Raw genomic sequence first — 19,971 nt, 5'->3', positions numbered from 1 at the left:
TTAATTTTTTTGTCGTTTGGAAGATGATTATTGATAAATACGACGTTCTTATATTAAAACGCATTAATAAATATAAGTTATAACTCACATAAATTCACTTCATATTATTTATGAAGTTGCTCGTTGTTTAGTTTTTAAAATTGATATGTTCATAATTGATGCAATATTTCGGTTATAGATTATATTTAGCAGTAATTCATCTCATTTTAGNGACGTTCAGCGCCGCCTTCCTGTAAGCTAGAAGTTTGACAATGGCGTTTGATACGTCGAGCATGATTCCACTGACGTTCCAAACGCCATTGTCAAACTTCTAGGCTTACAGGAAAGCGGCGCTGAACGTCCGACGTACACGTTTTCGCGATGAAAACGTCAAACGCAACCTCTCTATTAAGTACTTTGTTTTGCTTGTAACATGAACTTTTTGGTGGGGGTCGATGTGAGGTTTCGAAAACTTGTAGGGGGGTCGACGATCAAAAAAGTTTGACGACCCTTGGTCTAGATCAGGGGTCGCCAAACTTTTTTAACCGTCGACCCCCAATCACTTTTCAAAGCCTCATATTGACCCCCACCGTAAAGTTTTATTACAAGTGTATATGTATGAGCGAAAAAAAAACGTTGTGGGTTGTGGTCTCTGTCTAAGCAAAAAAAAAAAAATTGTGACCCCTTAGCCGCATCGACCCCCTAGCCGCATCGACCCCCAATGATGTTGCATCGACCCCTGGGGGTCTATATCGACCACTTTGGCGACCCCTGGTCTAGATTGACATTAATATTGAAAAAATTAAAGATAATTTGCTGTAAAATGTTTAATTATTTATAAAGCATTATAAAATAATATAACAAAATCTGTTTGAAATGGAACGCGTATCGGCCAGAATTTTTCGTTTTTGAAGGTTTCATTTTATAGAAAGTTACGTTTTTATTTATTAGCTCTTCTAGACTTAAGGAAATAAAGAAGTGTTGTATTATCACAGCTTTCAATACTTTTCAGGCAACGAATATAAAGTACTGTACAGGTATTAATAAAGATTTAAAAACTTATATACAGGGTGGGTGCAGAGATAGGTATTCAATTATGAATCTGAAAAATTCAGATGTTTGGTGTTCATTATTATTAATTTTTTTATCTTTTATTATTTCGTCATATGTCTTGTTTGTGATTTAATCATTACATGAAAATAAATGTTTCTTCCATACATTTTCTTGCATGTGTTTTCCGTAATAACAAATGTATACCTATCTTTGCACCCCCTGTATTCTACTATTCTTGTCGATCATGATCCAAGCTGGCAAGTTATAGCATTAATTATAATTTATATTTTATCAGCTCAGGAAAATTTCTCTTTACTTAGGTTATGTTATGCAATTGTCTCTTAGAGAGTTTCCGCATTAGACAGGTTTCTGCTGATAGTAGTATTTCACATAGCAAATCGTTCCCTCCCGAAATTTATTTTCCGTTTTAAGGAGTATCCGTCTTACATGGTTTTAGTATATTTATAATAATTAATTCTGATGAGTTGGTAAAAATAAAAAAATATTTACTGTAAATTTTTATTTTATTCGGTTTACAGTTACATAGTTTTATATCAAACTAAGCAAAATAATTATTTATGAAAGATAAAAATCTTTATAAAAGTATCGATTTTCGAAATGCTTATTCAGAATTTAAACAGAAGAAATAGAACCATACTCTAATCAATGATATAAAGAGAAATACTGCAATTAATTATGTCATACATTATCATGGACTTAAAACTGCTTTTCATGCTTTTCCTTTCTATGGGAATTGTCTTTGCAGGCAAGTTATATATTTAATATAAATTGATTATCTATTTGATTTCTCACTTTTTAGAAGACAGTTTTAAAAATGTTATTGAATTTATAACAGTTAAATATATTTTGTAACAGGTCCATATTCTCAACTAAACTATAAATGCAGTAGAGAATGCAAAAATAGTGAGTAATTATATTTAATAAATATGTATAAATTTTTTTTCATGTTATATGATTAAATCAGTTTGATAAGACGTAAGATTAGGGCTGTCGAAAGTTTGGTTTGGAGTCAGGAGGTAGAGTGGGTCTTTGCCATTTTTTTTTTTTTTTTTTTTTTGTTCTCATTATTTTTGTGCAGTGTGCTTGCTCTCTTAATATGTCCCNAAGTCCATCATACGCTTTGTACTAAACATCTAAAAATCTAAAACAACATGAAAATACATATACGATCATAGAAAGATGAAAAATACAATATTTCGAATGAATCGAATATGAAAAAATATTAAAATAATGTTTTTTTTATTATTCTAAAAAATAAAAAGTAACTTTTTGAATTTTATGATATATTAATGACGTTAAGCTTTCAATAATACGTTATTCTCGCTTTTATTTGATAATCTGGCGTACCAAATTTTGTACATTGATAATTCTAAGGAAAAAAATGGCAAAAATGCAATTTAATAAATATTTATACTCTGTGCGAATTATGTCTAAATTACTGTAACAGTATTTGTCAAAGTTGTAATATTTTTATTTATAATATGTTTTTGCTGAATTTGTTAATTGCAAGAAATTATTTTAATATTGTCAAAAATTAATATGCTAAAACAAGCTGATTTTTATATCAATCTTCGAGAAACATGATTGTTCCTGATAAAGTGGGTTAAAAAAACTTAGACGTTTTAATTGTTTATTATAATAATCTTGATTCGTCTTAGCACATAACATATTATGAATTAAAACATTTCTATAACACATTGTTTATATAGGGTTTTTTTTTATTAACCGCCCTGTAGGCACTAAGAGAGCATCTTTTTCAGATTCATCGTGGGTTTGGCCGATTACATAGATTTATAGATTCTTATATTTAATTTCAATACAAGCAAAAGTTTGCGATAATTTTGCAATTATTATTATTATTTTTTTAAATAAAATCTCTTATTAATCATTTACTGTAGTTAAACAATAGCAGTATATTTATTTTAATAAAATAAAACTGTCAGTCGCCTTTTAAAATTGTTATAAGAATATGATTAAGTTGTAATTACTTCTGAAGCGATTTACTCTATTTTATCTCTCCGTGAAGAATAGTTCAAAATTCTTATTCTGTTTGAAGTGATTTTTTTTTCTGCATAGTATCATACATTTGTTTAAAGAATTTCGGACTTGGAAAGTTCTTTACTTTCAATCGTTTATTTTATATTTTGCCTGTGTCCAGAAAACCTGAAAATCCAGAAATCTTGAGATTTCTTTCGTTCCCAAGCTTATGAACAAACTGTTATGTTAATTACAGTTTAATGAAAAATTTCCTGCATTAAGTATAATTTCCCACAAGTATTATTTTTTGTGAGCGTCTTCCTAGTTTATGAATATGAATTAATAATTTTATTCGTTTTTATAAAATATGACTTCAAACTCTTCAAAAAACTAGTAACGAGTTGCTTAACTTTCCCCGCCACATTTAAAATTTTGGAGGCGCCATCTTATTTTGCTATAAAATAATAAAAGTTTTTAAAACAATTTATACATTTTCACAATATAATATTATATTACTATTTTTTTTATAATTTACATTTCAGCCGCTAAGAAATTTCAGTATAAAGAACAAACAACATATGTATACGATTTTGAAAGCACAAATTACGTTAAAATCGGAAGTTCGCCTTACAAACCAGTTGCAATCAAAGCCAGAGTTGAAATAAGTAACTTGGGAAACTGTGAGATGGCTTTGGAGGTTAGTAGATTTTTTTACAATAATAATAATTTTAAATTGTTAAACCATGGGCGTAAGAGTCGGGAACAAGGACAATCGCCTCCCAAAATCACCCACCAATACTTAAACTAAATAGTGCACTGTTAGTTGAATATGGGTTCATGCTTCACCAACTGTCTGGCTACGTGGTGTTTTCCAGGTTTTCTTCACGTGTCTAACAACTAAATAAGGGACAGTTTTCCACAGAAAGTCTTCTCTGGAGGCACTCATTCTTGGTAAATCGCTTATGTGTTGCGTTCCTTACTTCAATCCAATCTCCCTAAATTCGCGTAAAATAACGGGAAATTTCGGGAAAAGCAAGAAAAAATCAGACAGAGAAAACCAAGAGGTCGGCAAATTATCAGCAATGGCAAATTATCAGCAATGGCAAATTAAAAATTAGTACCTGAGTTTCATTGATGTAAAATCAACATGCTCTGTCTTCTTCAAATTGTCCCTATGCTCTCATGGTTTAAACTTATGTTTATTTTAACCTTGTGAAAAATGGCATAAAAAATTGAAATATATATTAATTTTCTTCTCATGCTTATATAATATTTTAAATTTTATAGATAAAAGATGCAAAATTATTCGTTTCCGGGAGAGAAGAGCGTCAAATAACAGAATTAATGCATTCTCCTCTTTTGTTTTCGTTTGAAGATGGTGAAATTAAAGAAATTTGTCCATGGCCAAATGATTCTACAGAAGTTATTAATATAAAACGAGCTATATTGTCTGCTTTTCAGAATACTATGAGCGGTTTTGATAAGAATTATGAAAATAAAAATGAAGTATGCAATTTATTCTATTAAAAATAGAGATTTTTATATAACAAATAAATATACTAACATAACTACAATAAGCTCTTGTTATTTGTTCATAAAGATTTGGCAAATTTATGCCTGTTAAATTAAATTTATTGTATTAAAATAAGCTACATTTTATTTAATATCTACATAAATTTCAGAATGATATAGTTGGATCGTGTGGCACTGTTTACGGGATAATAGAAAGATCAAATAAAACGGTAATAGTTAGTAAATCCAAGAATTTGACTGAATGTGAATACCGACGTATCGGCAATACTGCATTATTAGCTGTCCTTGAACCAGATGAAAAACAGGTAAGTACATGTAAAATATTAGTTGTAATTTATTTAAAAACATATATATGAAATCACTTCTTCATTGAATAGGTACTCGTAATGCACAAACTAATTGCCAACTGTCAACAAACTATTGAAGACGGCATTATAACTAATGTTTCGTGTGTCGAATATAGTACATTTCAGCTTTTCAAAAATATAAAAATTTATGATACGAGATTGCTTCATAAAACGAAAGCAAAAGTTAAACTCATTCTACAATATGTTCGACGTTTGAAGTCATTTACACCTTGTGAGTAATTAAGTTTTATGTATTCGAATAACTTATTGAATGACTACAGATTACAGATTTACTTTCATTAGATGAAATCGTCGAAAGAAAGCACTTGTTATATTCTCATCAACCAGAAACGTTCTCTAATCTTGCTTATGAAGAAGCTTTAAGAATTTTACGATCTCTATGTTCCGAAGTTCCAGAAGCAATTAATCAAGAAACACCAAAACTCTTCTCGCGCTTAGTGCAGGCTCTTCGTAACGTACAACCTAGTGAATTAGAAGATATTTATGAGAAAATGGAGAGAGGAGAAATATGCCAATCAACTTGGCTAAAGTTAATATAAGATTACTTTTTTTAAAGTTAAGATATTTAATATAAAATGTAATAGGTTTGTATATTCTTTCAGAAATTTAATCAATAATGCATTACCTCATATCGGTCACGAAGGTTCTGTCAGAATAATGGTGAATAAGATCCAAAGTAGAACTGTTAGTAAAATTCAAACAGCTCTTTGGGTTACTAGTTTGGCTTTTATTAAATATCCTACAGAAGAAACCATTTTAGCTACTGTGGTAAGTATTGTTATTTCTAAATAAAATACGATTAGAAAATATTTAAATGAATCTTTGAATGATTATAACAGCCATTATTGGATTACGAGAAAGCAGGAAAACAAGCGCTTCTAGGGATTACTGCAATGTGCAATAATTATTGCAAGAAAAATACAAACTGTGAACATTCAGAAGCTATTCAGCAAGTAATAAGATCTCTTAGCAGATACTTGAAGTATAGATGCAATGTTTATGAACCAAATGAAGTAACACAGGTAATTAATTGAATGCTTTGGTCAATCAATATTAAGTAATCATATAACATTGGCACATGTTAATTTATATAAGTAAATATTTACTTAAATAAATATTTGATCTTAAAAATTGCAAATTAATATTCAGACAATTTAAATGAATAGGCACTATGAATTATTCTAAATTAGTCATTATATTTTTTCTTCTTAAATAAATAATGTAGCTTTTCTTGATAGGTAATCACAGCTTTGAAAAGTTTCGGAAATTTGGGAAGAGTTGGAGATGCTAGAAGACAAATCCTAGAATGTGCTGAAAAACCATCCAATAAAGATACCATTCGATTGGCTGCAATAGAAGCATTCCGACGAACACCATGCGAAGAAGAGGTTAAACAACGGTTAATGAATATTTTCTATCCTCGGGATGAACCTGTTGAAGTGCGTATTGCAGCTTATCTAGGAGTAATGAAATGTGCAGATAGAAAACTCGTGAGAAGGATCAAACAAGTTTATGACTCAGAAATGCTCAATCAAAGTACCAATAAAATCAATTTTTGAATTTCGATTAATTGCGAAATGAATTACTATAAGTAAGTTTTCTTTTCTAGTAAAAGCATTTGTCTATTCTCATATAAAAAATCTTCAAGAAAGTTCTTCTCCCGAAAAAGAAAATATCAGAAGAATTGTGAGAGAATTTGAATTCCAACCTCAACCACTGGATATCATGAAATATTCTCAAAATATTGAATGGTCAACTTATCAAAATATGAATCAAGCTGGAGAATTTGAATCAAACATTATTTATTCACTGGATTCGTTCATACCGCGATCGTTCATGGCAAATTTGACTTCAATTTTTTACAGAAAAAGCATCAATAATATCGAAGTGAGTGTGTTTTGAATACTTAAGGAATTTATTAATTTTAAATTAATGATGATTTTATTTACAAATTGAATTTGATTCTAGGTTGGAGGAAGAGTAGAAGGTCTTGATCATTGGTTGGGAAGTTTGTTTTCACCTATAGGAGAATATGGTCATATGTCGTTTAGTGAATTTGCCCATTACATGTTTGGTTTAGCTAAGAAGAAACTACGACCAAAATGGCCGACTTCTAGAACATTAAATCATAAATATAAAGCAAAAATTGACTCGTTTTCTGAGAATGTAAACTATTCATTTATATTCTATTAAATTCTTGGTCAAGAAGGTTTTAACTTAATGTCTATTATCTTTTATAGATGAAAGCCTCTGTTCCTCACGATGCTCATGGTTCATTTTATTTCAAACATCAAGGCAGTGAATTATTATGGGTCACAATTGATGGACAAACTGGCTTCAGCTTGGGAAAAAGTATAGGTTATATGAATATTCTTTCAGAGGTAATTAACTCTATTTAAATTTTTAGCATTTTATAAAGTTTAAACTATTGATTTTATTATATGCAATTTTAAAGCTTGCAAAAAATCAAAAAGTTGATACAACTCATGGACTTTATTTGGATACTTCTGTAATTTATCCAAGTATTTCTGGAGGTGCAATTACTTTTGATATTGATGGATCAGTAATATTAGGATTGAAGGGAGAAGGAAAGATAGATTTGAGAAAAGCGTTCTCCTCGCCAAAAGATATGGATATTGAAGGAAAATTACGTGTCAGGTAACTAGTAAATGTGATACTGAAATTACTACTTTAAAATTTCTACTACTCTTTTTAAAATATATATTATTATTATTGATTAGATACTGCTACTGTTATAAACAGTAGCATTATCTAATCATATATAATCTGTAATTATTATCTATCATTAATCTATAACTTATATAAAAATACAAATGAAATTTTTATAAAGACTAATTATTAAATGAATATAAACATGTTTAAAATTTATTTCAAATAGTACTGCTAGTGAAATAAATATGATTATGAGTTACAAATTACTCTCACAATCGCCAAGTATGAAATATGTTGTCAAGACTCACGGAGACATTGCGCTTAATGGAAAATTGTCAATTAAAGATGGACGATTATTCGATTTATACGTTGATCTACCAGACGAAAAATTGGATATTTTATCCATAAAGTTTGTATCTGTATTTTTATTATAAATAAAAATATATTTTATATTTTTCAGACTAAAAATTAGCTAATAAATCATTTTTTCACAGTGTTGATGTTATACATGTTGATGAGTATGATCGTGAATCTTCAATTCAGCCTTCAAGAAATTTCAACCGTTGCTTTAAACTTTTTAGAAAAATAATAGGTTATGATATCTGTACTCAGATAACTCTTCCTAAGCCTATAATATCATCTCAAGCACCTTTCATTCCTGTTAGTGGACCTTACGCAACGAAAATATCTCTTTTGAAAGAAGATCGTGGCATTCGTGGTGTCTTACTAAATATCGAATTGCCTGATCGCAATGTAAGATATATAATACAATAACTTAATAATATATAGGCAATATTCATAATATTATTTTTTAATTAGAGCTTCAACAAGACGAAATTTAAATTTGAATTCGATACGCTGGGTTCTGCAGCTAGTAAGAAGCATTCTTTAGAAATTGTTTATATTACCACACAAAATGCTAAAATATCGCATGAGCTTCAAATAGATTTGCAAACACCATATAAAAAAGCTAAAGCAAAAGGTATGAATTTAATATATTTCTCTGTAAAATATTCTCAATAATTTAATTTGAATATTTTTTGATGTAGTAAAGTTAGCCAGTGCTTCATCTTTGAAACTGTTCGAAGTTGATTTGATCTTCGATCAAACACGTCGTTGGACTTCACTTGTCCATATTACAAGTGAGACGACCAAACAGTTTTTAGAAGGGAGAATAGTTACGAAATTTCATTCAATAATAAAGTTTATTTGTCCAAACAGACGACCAATATTATTATCTGGCTTACTTACACATACAAAAACAGATACGGAATTATTTACATTTGATCTTTCTCCTAGCCATCCTTCTAGTCAACTGATTCAAGTGTCAGGTACATGGATCTATATAAATTATACTGTACATAAATAATTTTAAAACATAACTGATATTTATAAATAAATTAACAATTTAATAATATATATCTGAACTCTTATATGTAGCCTATATGTATGGGCTATATACACCATGATTCATATCTTTAATTTAGATTAATTATAGTGTAAAGTCTAGACTATTTGTATTCAATAATTATAATAAATTTTATAATAATTTTATTACAATAATGTTTGCAAAACTTTGATGAAAATGTTTTAATTTGCTATCTCAATTAATATTTATAATTTTAAGATCTTATAAATACACTTAAGGTGACTCAAAAGTCGCGATACGTAGGAAAATTTAATAGTTTTACAATGACCAATCCATGAACCTGGATACTGATAATGCAATTTTCCTATGTATCGCGACATTTGGAACACTGTCTAAAGTTAACTATACTCATTATTCAATAGATAATTCAAGCATGTTATCTGTATTTAATAATATTATATAATTTTTATTTTCTTAACAGGTATGTTTCATAAAGAAGGGAATATTACATTTAATAATCAATCAATATGGGAATTGACTACAAAACTTAACGTAAAGCTTCCATTTTTTAACTATCAAATATCGGGTAAAACACTTAAAAACAGGAAAATATTATCATCCGATATATCAATAGATTATGAAAAAAGGGGCGATAGACGACAAATTTTTAAAGTAAATTACCTATTTCAAAATCTAAGCACTCAATATTTTACCAAAACTATAACCATAGTCGAAATCCATTCTACTCAAAATCCAAAATATAATATTCTTTTGGACTGGGATTTTCAATATAAACCGAAAGAACATCTAGAGAACGAGTTAATAATTACAGATAGTTTAAACCCACGAAGGCTTCTTTACCTCCTACAAGTCAGTAAAATTGACAGAAAAAATAATCCGAATTTCTCATCAGAAAATAATATAATAATTAATGTTCCAGTAAAGGAGATTGATTATGAACTTAAATTTTCTGTAAATCATGACAGAACTCAGTTTATGACAACAGTTGATGCCGAAATGGCACGACATAAACAGTCGTGCATTAAATCCAATTTAAAATATTATTTAGTTCAAGAAAAACCATTGACTATGGCACTCGACTTTATCTTACAATATCCTGGTAGAACCATACAATATTTTGACGAAGTAACAGAATTATCACCCGAAGAATATCAGGGAATATCAAATCTTCAATGGGACAAAGATCAAGAATATGTTTTAGAATATGTGTATATAATCAAAAGTGATGTAAATAGTTTTCATCATGAGTTTAATACTGTTCTATCTGCATCTTGGTTAAAATATCCAATGGAAATTAGCGGTTTATTTAAAATGAATGAAAATTCTGTTGATATCAAAGGCATTGCAGGTTATAAAGGAAAATCTCCCTATAAAATAAGAATTGAAATTATTCCAAGAAAATTCAGTAAACTGAGTTTAGATTTACGAATTTACGGAAAGAGCAATTTCCAATTTGATAACAGTGATACAAACACAATATTAAAATTCGATATAAGTAGACCAGAAACCGGTCGACGAATTTTAGGCCAAATATTAAGCCAGACTTCACAATTAAATTCTACTCTTAAATTTGAAATAAGTTGGAATGCCGATATTGATCCTTCTGCGAGACTTTCTATTGAATCTGAAATAATACCGGTTTCGTCTTTATCTGCTAAATATTATATTATAAAGAATAAAATAGAGTATCGAAAAAATTTAGTAATATATTCAAAAACACAAATATATATTGGTGACTCACAAGATCGTCATAATACGCAAATAAAGCAAAGAAGATCTTCTATACATATGAACCAGGATGTTAAAAAGGGAATTTTAATTTTTGATATGACTTGCAAATATGAAAATAAAACATTAATGCAAATATCGGCATCAGGCCAGTTTTATAAGCAAATATCTCATTTGGAAATGGATTTTGACGCTGTTGTTCATTCATCCAACCCAAAATGGGATGGAAAAGAAATACATTTTATTCTTACGCTGGATAATTCTTATTCATATATTTTTAAATCTGAACTCCGAATCATTCCAACACCGTACAAGCAATATCTAGTAAATATAGAAGGTATTCTTACACTAACAGAAAGTTCTGAAGTTTTGAAAGCCTCATTAGCATTACGAACTCCTGTTCGAGGATGGAGAAAACGTGAAATCAATCTAAATGCAGAAAAGTCACGTGATAAAATTGCATTTGATGCTGATCTTACCACGGACGAAAGCAGGAAACTTATTGTTTCAGGAAACATAGAAATCACCTATTATGGTGCTAGATTGCAATGTGAAATTCAAACACCGGCTTCCGGAAGAATGAAGACAACTAAAGTTATAGCAGCTTACATTCTTCAGCCTTCAAATTACGAAGTACATTGCCGGATATTAGTTGATGACCAAACAAAATTGTATTTCAGTGGTAATCTTGTAGGAAATAGCACAAAGAATTTTGATAGCAATGTCGAATTCAAGAGTTACGTAACACCATCATTCGGTGCACACATGAGCAATAAAATGGACAGGACGCATAAAGAATTCGATGTAGCCTTTACGAAAAATTCAATTAAAAAACTCTCTGGAAGATTATCCGCACAACACAGTCGATCTGATTATACCGGATCAATAGAACTGGATGTCGAAGGAAAAAGAATTGTTGACGCGAACATCAGTTGTCAAGATAGAGGCGCAATCAAAAGTTGTCGTTTGAATGTAAGTGGTGCTTTCAAACCCATGATCATCAATGTGGATTATAGAAAAGAAGATTTCGTGATAAAGTTAGCAGTGAAGATATGTTGGAAAAACAGACACAAAAATTCCGAGTGCATAAAAATCGATGGTTACTATAGATATGAAACTAGGTATCATAGAACCGTTCTTCGTGAAATAATACTGAATATAAGAAGACAAGGAGAAGATATGTTTGTAGAATTTTTGCAACATGTAAACGAAAAGGATTATAAAAATAAACTTGTATTTTCATCTCCGAGAAAGAAAATCGGTTATGATGTACATTTAGATCGCCAATTGCCGCAAAAGAATGCACATTTGCAAATATATCTTCCATCAAGAGTGATCAAAGCACAAGGTACTCTTCAGACAGAGAGAGAAGTTACATTAAGTGCCGAATGCCAACTAGACGCAGAAAGACAGCCTATGAAAAAAATGGTCTTAGAATTATTTCATAAGAATAATGTTGTTAGGAGTAACCGAGAAATATTTTCCAAAATCGAATTCAAACATCCAGAACTTCGTAAGGTAATTATAGAAATTTAAATAAGGTTTAATCAGCAATTATTTAAAAATATATTTTGTCTAATGTTATGAATTTTTCAGCCGATTTGTGTAAAATTTGAATTGCATGGTAAAGAGGCCGCATCTGCATCTGTCCATCCATTCGATGCAAAACTGGAACTGCAATATTCCGATAATCCAAAAGATAATATAATTTGTAGTGCATATCTGAAAAGTGTTTCGACTGGTAAAGGAAATAGCACCTTTGTTTTTAACGTACATACATATGGTATGTGTTAATGTATAAGTTATGCATATTTTATAAACTTACGTTGGAAACTAATTTTTTAAATTTAATAATGATTATTCATTATCAGTTAATCAATCTAATTAACATACAGGAGTTATAAAAAGTTATGTAAATTCATTAAAAATTCAATCCCGGATCACCCAGAGCTTAACTGCTCGTCCATCCGTCCGTTTCATTTTTGATACTAAAATATTATGAAGTTTGGCTATTCAATTTGTTCCAGATTCGTATTTTTGGGGTCAATTTATTCTTTAATAATAAATTTATCAGAATTTATATGATTTTTTACATTTTCCTGTATCAGCAGAAGCTAATTTACATAGTTTATCAAAATTTTTAAAAATATTCTTCAGAATGAATTAAGTATAAGTGATTAAGAAATTTAATAGTAAGTTAAATACTAATTTAAATATAAAATAATGAAATTATTTTTGAAACATTTTTGAATTTTTTTTTAACATTATATAATATATATTTGTGAGAAATTAACCAAATTAACCTTTTCTATCCTTGATATTAGAACGACGTCGCTTCGATTTCACCACAAAGTTAAATTTTACACACCGTGGTGACTTAATACACTATGGTTTGAGTTGGGAGCTTATATCACAGAATACGAGTAGAAAATCCGAATATTTAATATTAGAAATTTCTACACAAAATCAAGCTTATGTGATATGGGTATGCTTTAAGACAACTTGTACAACAATTTAAATTTCTTTAAACAATATAAATTATTTGTTTTTTTTTAACTCAAATAAATAAATGAAGTACAATGTATTGCAGGGCAAATGCGAAAATACAGAAATACAAGTAGTCGGAATGTGGGTATTTTTAAACAATACTTTCAAGACCCAAATAGACACCCGACTGAACGGTAAAGAACTGAAGATAATAACTTTTACTCTTGATTTATATACGCCTTGTTTAAATTTGCCATATACCCCAACATCCAGTAAGTGCTATTCCTTCATATTATATTTAAGAAGAAAATTTATAGTTTTTTTTATAATTAAAATATATATGTATATACCATTTTAGATGAGATGACGGAATCCACGTCACAGTTGTGTACCATTTCCAGTAATCGACATCTAATAGTCGTCAATGGAGAGCTTCTTTATGGACAGGATGAAGTTTCAAATTTACGTTTAAAGCTGGGTAGAGATACTAACCATATCTTCTTCACTTCCGATTTCAAATGGATGCCAGAACTTCTTAGAGAAATTTCAGTACGAATTATTGCTTAATCGTTAAATTTACCTTAATTTTCATAATTTATTTCTAAAATACTAAATTTATTTTTAGAATTTCTTCACACTTTCAACTTTAAATTTCAAAAAGCTATTGATCTATAAAGAAACGTTACAGTTATATAGTGATATGATGGATAATATAAAACGAGATATTTATGAACCTTTGTGTAGAAGCATTTCTCGTGAATTGTCGCAAATATATTATGAAATAAAAGATGATTTTGATTCTACTAAGAGGAATCTACAACAACTCTGCGAGTGTCTGTAAGTTTGCATATTATTTTCATAATAAAAAATGCTCAGTATAAGCATAATCATAATTTTATATGATAACGCGACGAAAGACAAGACTCGTGTGATTTTCAAATTCAGAGATTCTAGAGCGGAAAATATTGCTAAAACCCTTTCTAAAATGGTCTTAAAAATGTTATATTAAAAAGGATCAACTGTATTATATCGACGTTTAATAAATGCAATAAATAAGCAATGACACCATGACAATATTGTCGTGGTACTATGAACATCACAGTGTTATATTGTGTTATCATATCATCGGCTCTTACCGATGTTAATTTCTTACTTACGGATCTCAAAGTATGTCTACTTGACCACACATTACATAAATTATAACATATTTTATATAAATGCATAATAATATTAGGCCTATATTGTTATACAAAATGTTGGGCATTAAGGAGGCTGTTCATAAATGACATTTCCACACTGGAAATCAGAGAGGAGGTTATTACAAGTCGGGCAAAGTGGGACAAGGGGAGTAAAGATTTCAAGAAAAATACAAATTATTAAAAAGTCCATGTAGACAATGTCTACGTAGACATTTTTAGAGATTTTAGTAGCATATAAATTTAATCCCCTTCACATACACTAATGAACTTAACAACTTATCACGACGCTCTTCCCCGTTAAACTGTACACGTACGCTAATTAATAGACAGTTCCTATTTTTAAAAATAAATATAAAATATAAATGATATTAAAATTTATGTACAGGTTAAATGTAAATATTTACAATATTCTATGTTAAAAATTGAAATATTAAAAATATATATTCGTATTTTTATTACATTTTTTAAAAATTTCTTTTTTAGACTTAATAATGAAGGAGTCAGTAATCTTCTTCAATCTTTAAGGAAATATATTAAAAATATTCAAAATGAACTGAATAACTCAATCCAGGAAGTAATAATTCTTTTTAATTCTCTTATCCAAAACGTTTATGATTTGAAAAGATTTGTCGCCAGAAAACTGGATTTAGTGTGTGAATATGGCACGTATTGTTATGAACTAAAATCGGAATTTAGAAGAAATGGTTTGAAGGGAGTTTTGAGCCAAGTTTGGAAAAGAATAGAAGATATTTTGAGTAAAAGTCTGAGGACTAAAATTAATTTCCAAAACATTTATAGAGGTATGTTAACAATATATTTTCTAATTTATCTCAGAGAATCTCTAACATCTTTCTAATCTTAGCTAATCTTTAACATATATCAAAAACAAAATTTGGCAAAAGAACGTAAGGTTGGCCTAAAAGTCAGTTTAACCGTTGTAAACAATGAATTTGTCTTATTTAAGTACTTTATCGTTTACAAACTTTACAAGCATTATTGTTTTTAATAACGCAGCCACAAATTCTTTAAAAGAAAATTACATTGTTCTAAACACAGTTTGCGATTCATACTCACTAGTGTACTGTACTTGGAACATGCAAAACAAAACACAGTTAAACTGACTTTTGACCACCCCTCATTGTATGTATCAATAGAAACAAACTTCCAATTTACAAATTAATTATAAATGTAAATATAGATGATCATATAAATTATTATTTCTACATATACTGTATACAGTGCCTGATTTATACAAATAATTTCGAAGAATAACATGCTTATTGAACATTTCCTGAAATCCATGAAAGGTGTTTCAAATTAATATTATTTAATTGATTTGTAATAATTAAAAAGACGATCTTTTACAGTTTTAATTATATCTCACTTCTTTCGGGTAGCAATCAATTTTTATTTTTAAATTTATTTTTCTTTTTTCTGCAATAAAAGCTTTTAACAAATATGCGTTTTGAGTAAACATATATTTAGTTTTCTTTGATTTATAAGAAAAATATATATTTAATATAGTACAATTCAAAATCTCGACTGGTCAAAATTCCTACACGATCAGTGAAGAGAAAATAGAAGCCTGGTATTATTCTTGTTTTTATATATATGCTCGTTCCAATAAAAAATTTGAAATTTTTATAAAAATGTTTGCAAATCTCGAGGGTCTTTCTATTAAAAGTTTTGTGTATTTTAAGCGAAAAAAAACATAAAAAATTTAACTCAACAAATGTATCATGGTCGGTTTAATAGTCTATTTTTTGTGCCAAATAAATAAAGTTAGTTTTACAACTGATTATATATTAATAGTATTATGTATTGATGTACTGTACATTATATTATCTATATACAATATTCTATGTTAAAAATTGAAATATTAAAAATATATATTCGTATTTTTATTACATTTTTTAAAAATTTCTTTTTTAGACTTAATAATGAAGGAGTCAGTAATCTTCTTCAATCTTTAAGGAAATATATTAAAAATATTCAAAATGAACTGAATAACTCAATCCAGGAAGTAATAATTCTTTTTAATTCTCTTATCCAAAACGTTTATGATTTGAAAAGATTTGTCGCCAGAAAACTGGATTTAGTGTGTGAATATGGCACGTATTGTTATGAACTAAAATCGGAATTTAGAAGAAATGGTTTGAAGGGAGTTTTGAGCCAAGTTTGGAAAAGAATAGAAGATATTTTGAGTAAAAGTCTGAGGACTAAAATTAATTTCCAAAACATTTATAGAGGTATGTTAACAATATATTTTCTAATTTATCTCAGAGAATCTCTAACATCTTTCTAATCTTAGCTAATCTTTAACATATATCAAAAACAAAATTTGGCAAAAGAACGTAAGGTTGGCCTAAAAGTCAGTTTAACCGTTGTAAACAATGAATTTGTCTTATTTAAGTACTTTATCGTTTACAAACTTTACAAGCATTATTGTTTTTAATAACGCAGCCACAAATTCTTTAAAAGAAAATTACATTGTTCTAAACACAGTTTGCGATTCATACTCACTAGTGTACTGTACTTGGAACATGCAAAACAAAACACAGTTAAACTGACTTTTGACCACCCCTCATTGTATGTATCAATAGAAACAAACTTCCAATTTACAAATTAATTATAAATGTAAATATAGATGATCATATAAATTATTATTTCTACATATACTGTATACAGTGCCTGATTTATACAAATAATTTCGAAGAATAACATGCTTATTGAACATTTCCTGAAATCCATGAAAGGTGTTTCAAATTAATATTATTTAATTGATTTGTAATAATTAAAAAGACGATCTTTTACAGTTTTAATTATATCTCACTTCTTTCGGGTAGCAATCAATTTTTATTTTTAAATTTATTTTTCTTTTTTCTGCAATAAAAGCTTTTAACAAATATGCGTTTTGAGTAAACATATATTTAGTTTTCTTTGATTTATAAGAAAAATATATATTTAATATAGTACAATTCAAAATCTCGACTGGTCAAAATTCCTACACGATCAGTGAAGAGAAAATAGAAGCCTGGTATTATTCTTGTTTTTATATATATGCTCGTTCCAATAAAAAATTTGAAATTTTTATAAAAATGTTTGCAAATCTCGAGGGTCTTTCTATTAAAAGTTTTGTGTATTTTAAGCGAAAAAAAACATAAAAAATTTAACTCAACAAATGTATCATGGTCGGTTTAATAGTCTATTTTTTGTGCCAAATAAAGAAAGTTAGTTTTACAACTGATTATATATTAATAGTATTATGTATTGATGTACTGTACATTATATTATCTATATACAATATTCTATGTCTGTGCATCTGTATCTCTATACAACAGCTTTTTATTTGAGAAACGTGCCTTTCTCTCTAACCACATTCGAATTCAAATTTTTCTTAGAATAATCCTTAAAATTTTAACGGTTAACTGATTAGTTGTTACTTTTTATAATAATTTTTGAGTTTCAATTCATTAATATTCAAGAAAATAAATTACTTCCATGCTATGAACCAGTAAAAATTGACGAGTTTCATTACTAACTTGTTACAGCCACTAAATAAAACGAAACAAACAAATCAAAAGCACATAATTTATGACTATTATGAAAGTTGGAAAGAAATTTCGTAATTCGAAGTTGTTATAATGTCAATAGAAAACCAAATAAAACTACAATAATTGATGAAATTTTTAAATAGTGCTTTGGCACGGACTCATTTAGACGTTTGTATGAGCAAATTTGATTACCATTGATTTTATAGAGTGTCGAGATATAGCGGAATTTTGACCTGTCGGGATTTTGATCGGGTCCCACTATTATACTATTATATTACAATCCTTGAGAATAGTTCTTACACTTTTATTTGATTCCTCAAAAAGAAACTTATCAGTTTTGAATTACGAATACTGTATTTGTATTACCGAATGTAATAAAAATACATTCATTTACCTAATGTATCTGATTCTATACCCTAAAGTTCTATGTCCAGGAGAAATCGGGATCCAATATAAATAAAATTCATGTATTTGATCCTAATTTCTTCTTGTTCATTCGTACAATTCATGTATTTAAACAGATAACATGAAGTTATATCTTCATAGGCTTAAATAAATTGTAGATGTAATAGAAATAAGCGCGATTTATATATGAATCTGATAATGAAAAGTCTAGTAAATGAAAATGAAATTTCTATTCTCTTTAAATTTGCTTCGATAACATTTTATTTGACTAATAAATTTTTAATTATTTTAAATAAAAAACTTTCATTTGTAGGTATATTGCTACCATTGAAAAGTGCATTGGATTATTCAAGAGATTTTTATAAAACTGCCTTTAGGAAGTTAAATAATATCTTAAGTTCACTTAATGATTTCGTGGCGAAACACATGAAACCTGTGAGTGAAACATGGGATGAAATCGAAAACTTCATTTATAAATTCTTTAAACAAGTTTTTAAAAAGATAGATGATTCCAAGAATAAAATCTTGAAAAATCAAGATATAAAAGCCATTGTTGGCACTCTAAAAGAAATTAAGAATGAAGTAGGTCAAAATTCTTAATTAATCTTAACTCTTTCATTATTATTGACGAGTTTAAAATATTTCTAGATGGTCGCAGAAATAGAAAAATTACAAGCAAAACAATTGAACAAGAATTGGAAAACTTTCTTCGAAGTTTTCTCTTTATTAAAGCAAAATGATGACAGCGCTATTCTATTGTATGATCCTATTCAAGGTAAACTGAGAATCGATGTTGATCTTAAGAGATCAAAACATATGTTAAAAGCTCTTCGCAGAGATTCTGATTTCATACCAAGTTGGATCCCTCCTCTTGCCATAATAATTTCCAATAAAATACAACATGGATTTCCTCCATTCAGAGGTATGATATGCTTGTTACTATTTCATAAACTAAACTCAATTTTCTCAGTGAATTAAGGCAATTTATTAGCATACTCTGTTTCTAATTTTATATAAAAAATTCAGCTGAAGCAATAATGGCAGATGGTCAACATTTCAAAACATTTGATAATTCAATCTTCAGTATTTCTGGTGACTGCAGTTACTTTCTGGTGACAGAAAATGTCGACAGAAATTTTNACATTTATTCAAGTGTTGTGCAAATCATGGCTTCTAAAAAAACAGAAAGGTGATTTCAATTGAAACAAAGCAAGAAATCATCAGAAGGAGTGAAAGTTGACAAAAACTTCCTTGTCAAATGCGGAGAGGTTCAGGAGTTTACTAACACTCATTATCCAAACACAGTTGAGGCCAACAGGATCAATGATCTCTACAATGGCACCCTTGCCCGTCATTTCCAATATGTGTTGAAGAAGAGAGAGAAACAGACCACCTTGGACATGTTTTTCAAGAAGCCAGCAAGGAAAAAACAAAATATGGAACAAGAGGAGTTGACCCTGCAAGTTCCGGTAGCCTCTTCTAAATCTGACTCCGATTAAAAAACAATAAAAAGAGACCTGCTGCAATGTGTAGAAAGTCTGTATCTGTATGAATGTGTGAAAAAAGTGTTCCTCCACCTCCTCACAACATCTGACTACCCGTCA

The 19,971-nt window shown here is 28.8% G+C and overlaps 1 protein-coding gene across 1 annotated transcript in view; it reads left to right on the top strand.

Annotated features, from left to right (window-relative positions):
- Nucleotides 1–1,679: 1,679 nt before the first annotated feature.
- The window catches only part of LOC111627719, a 34,397-nt gene continuing 16,105 nt past the window's right edge, over nucleotides 1,680–19,971 (top strand). Inside the window, exons 1-29 of the mRNA XM_023371341.1 lie at nucleotides 1,680–1,798; nucleotides 1,909–1,956; nucleotides 3,573–3,727; nucleotides 4,318–4,536; nucleotides 4,713–4,868; nucleotides 4,941–5,142; nucleotides 5,214–5,460; nucleotides 5,534–5,699; nucleotides 5,771–5,953; nucleotides 6,170–6,467; nucleotides 6,541–6,818; nucleotides 6,900–7,097; nucleotides 7,172–7,312; nucleotides 7,387–7,589; nucleotides 7,831–8,013; nucleotides 8,099–8,357; nucleotides 8,424–8,586; nucleotides 8,654–8,935; nucleotides 9,455–12,240; nucleotides 12,319–12,505; nucleotides 13,047–13,207; nucleotides 13,313–13,481; nucleotides 13,568–13,758; nucleotides 13,835–14,046; nucleotides 14,892–15,208; nucleotides 16,355–16,657; nucleotides 18,681–18,949; nucleotides 19,016–19,289; nucleotides 19,394–19,519. Coding sequence (XP_023227109.1) covers nucleotides 1,729–1,798; nucleotides 1,909–1,956; nucleotides 3,573–3,727; nucleotides 4,318–4,536; nucleotides 4,713–4,868; nucleotides 4,941–5,142; nucleotides 5,214–5,460; nucleotides 5,534–5,699; nucleotides 5,771–5,953; nucleotides 6,170–6,467; nucleotides 6,541–6,818; nucleotides 6,900–7,097; nucleotides 7,172–7,312; nucleotides 7,387–7,589; nucleotides 7,831–8,013; nucleotides 8,099–8,357; nucleotides 8,424–8,586; nucleotides 8,654–8,935; nucleotides 9,455–12,240; nucleotides 12,319–12,505; nucleotides 13,047–13,207; nucleotides 13,313–13,481; nucleotides 13,568–13,758; nucleotides 13,835–14,046; nucleotides 14,892–15,208; nucleotides 16,355–16,657; nucleotides 18,681–18,949; nucleotides 19,016–19,289; nucleotides 19,394–19,519 — 8,446 coding nt within the window. The 5' untranslated portion in view covers nucleotides 1,680–1,728. The remainder of the gene's footprint in view (nucleotides 1,799–1,908; nucleotides 1,957–3,572; nucleotides 3,728–4,317; nucleotides 4,537–4,712; nucleotides 4,869–4,940; nucleotides 5,143–5,213; nucleotides 5,461–5,533; nucleotides 5,700–5,770; nucleotides 5,954–6,169; nucleotides 6,468–6,540; nucleotides 6,819–6,899; nucleotides 7,098–7,171; nucleotides 7,313–7,386; nucleotides 7,590–7,830; nucleotides 8,014–8,098; nucleotides 8,358–8,423; nucleotides 8,587–8,653; nucleotides 8,936–9,454; nucleotides 12,241–12,318; nucleotides 12,506–13,046; nucleotides 13,208–13,312; nucleotides 13,482–13,567; nucleotides 13,759–13,834; nucleotides 14,047–14,891; nucleotides 15,209–16,354; nucleotides 16,658–18,680; nucleotides 18,950–19,015; nucleotides 19,290–19,393; nucleotides 19,520–19,971) is intronic.

This window comes from Centruroides sculpturatus, unplaced genomic scaffold (genome assembly GCF_000671375.1).
Source record: "Centruroides sculpturatus isolate CEXI.00-Female unplaced genomic scaffold, Cexi_2.0 scaffold121, whole genome shotgun sequence".
Taxonomy (NCBI): Eukaryota; Metazoa; Arthropoda; class Arachnida; order Scorpiones; family Buthidae; genus Centruroides; species Centruroides sculpturatus.
Note: the sequence above shows the minus strand (reverse complement) of the source record. Positions and strands in the feature narration are given on the sequence as shown.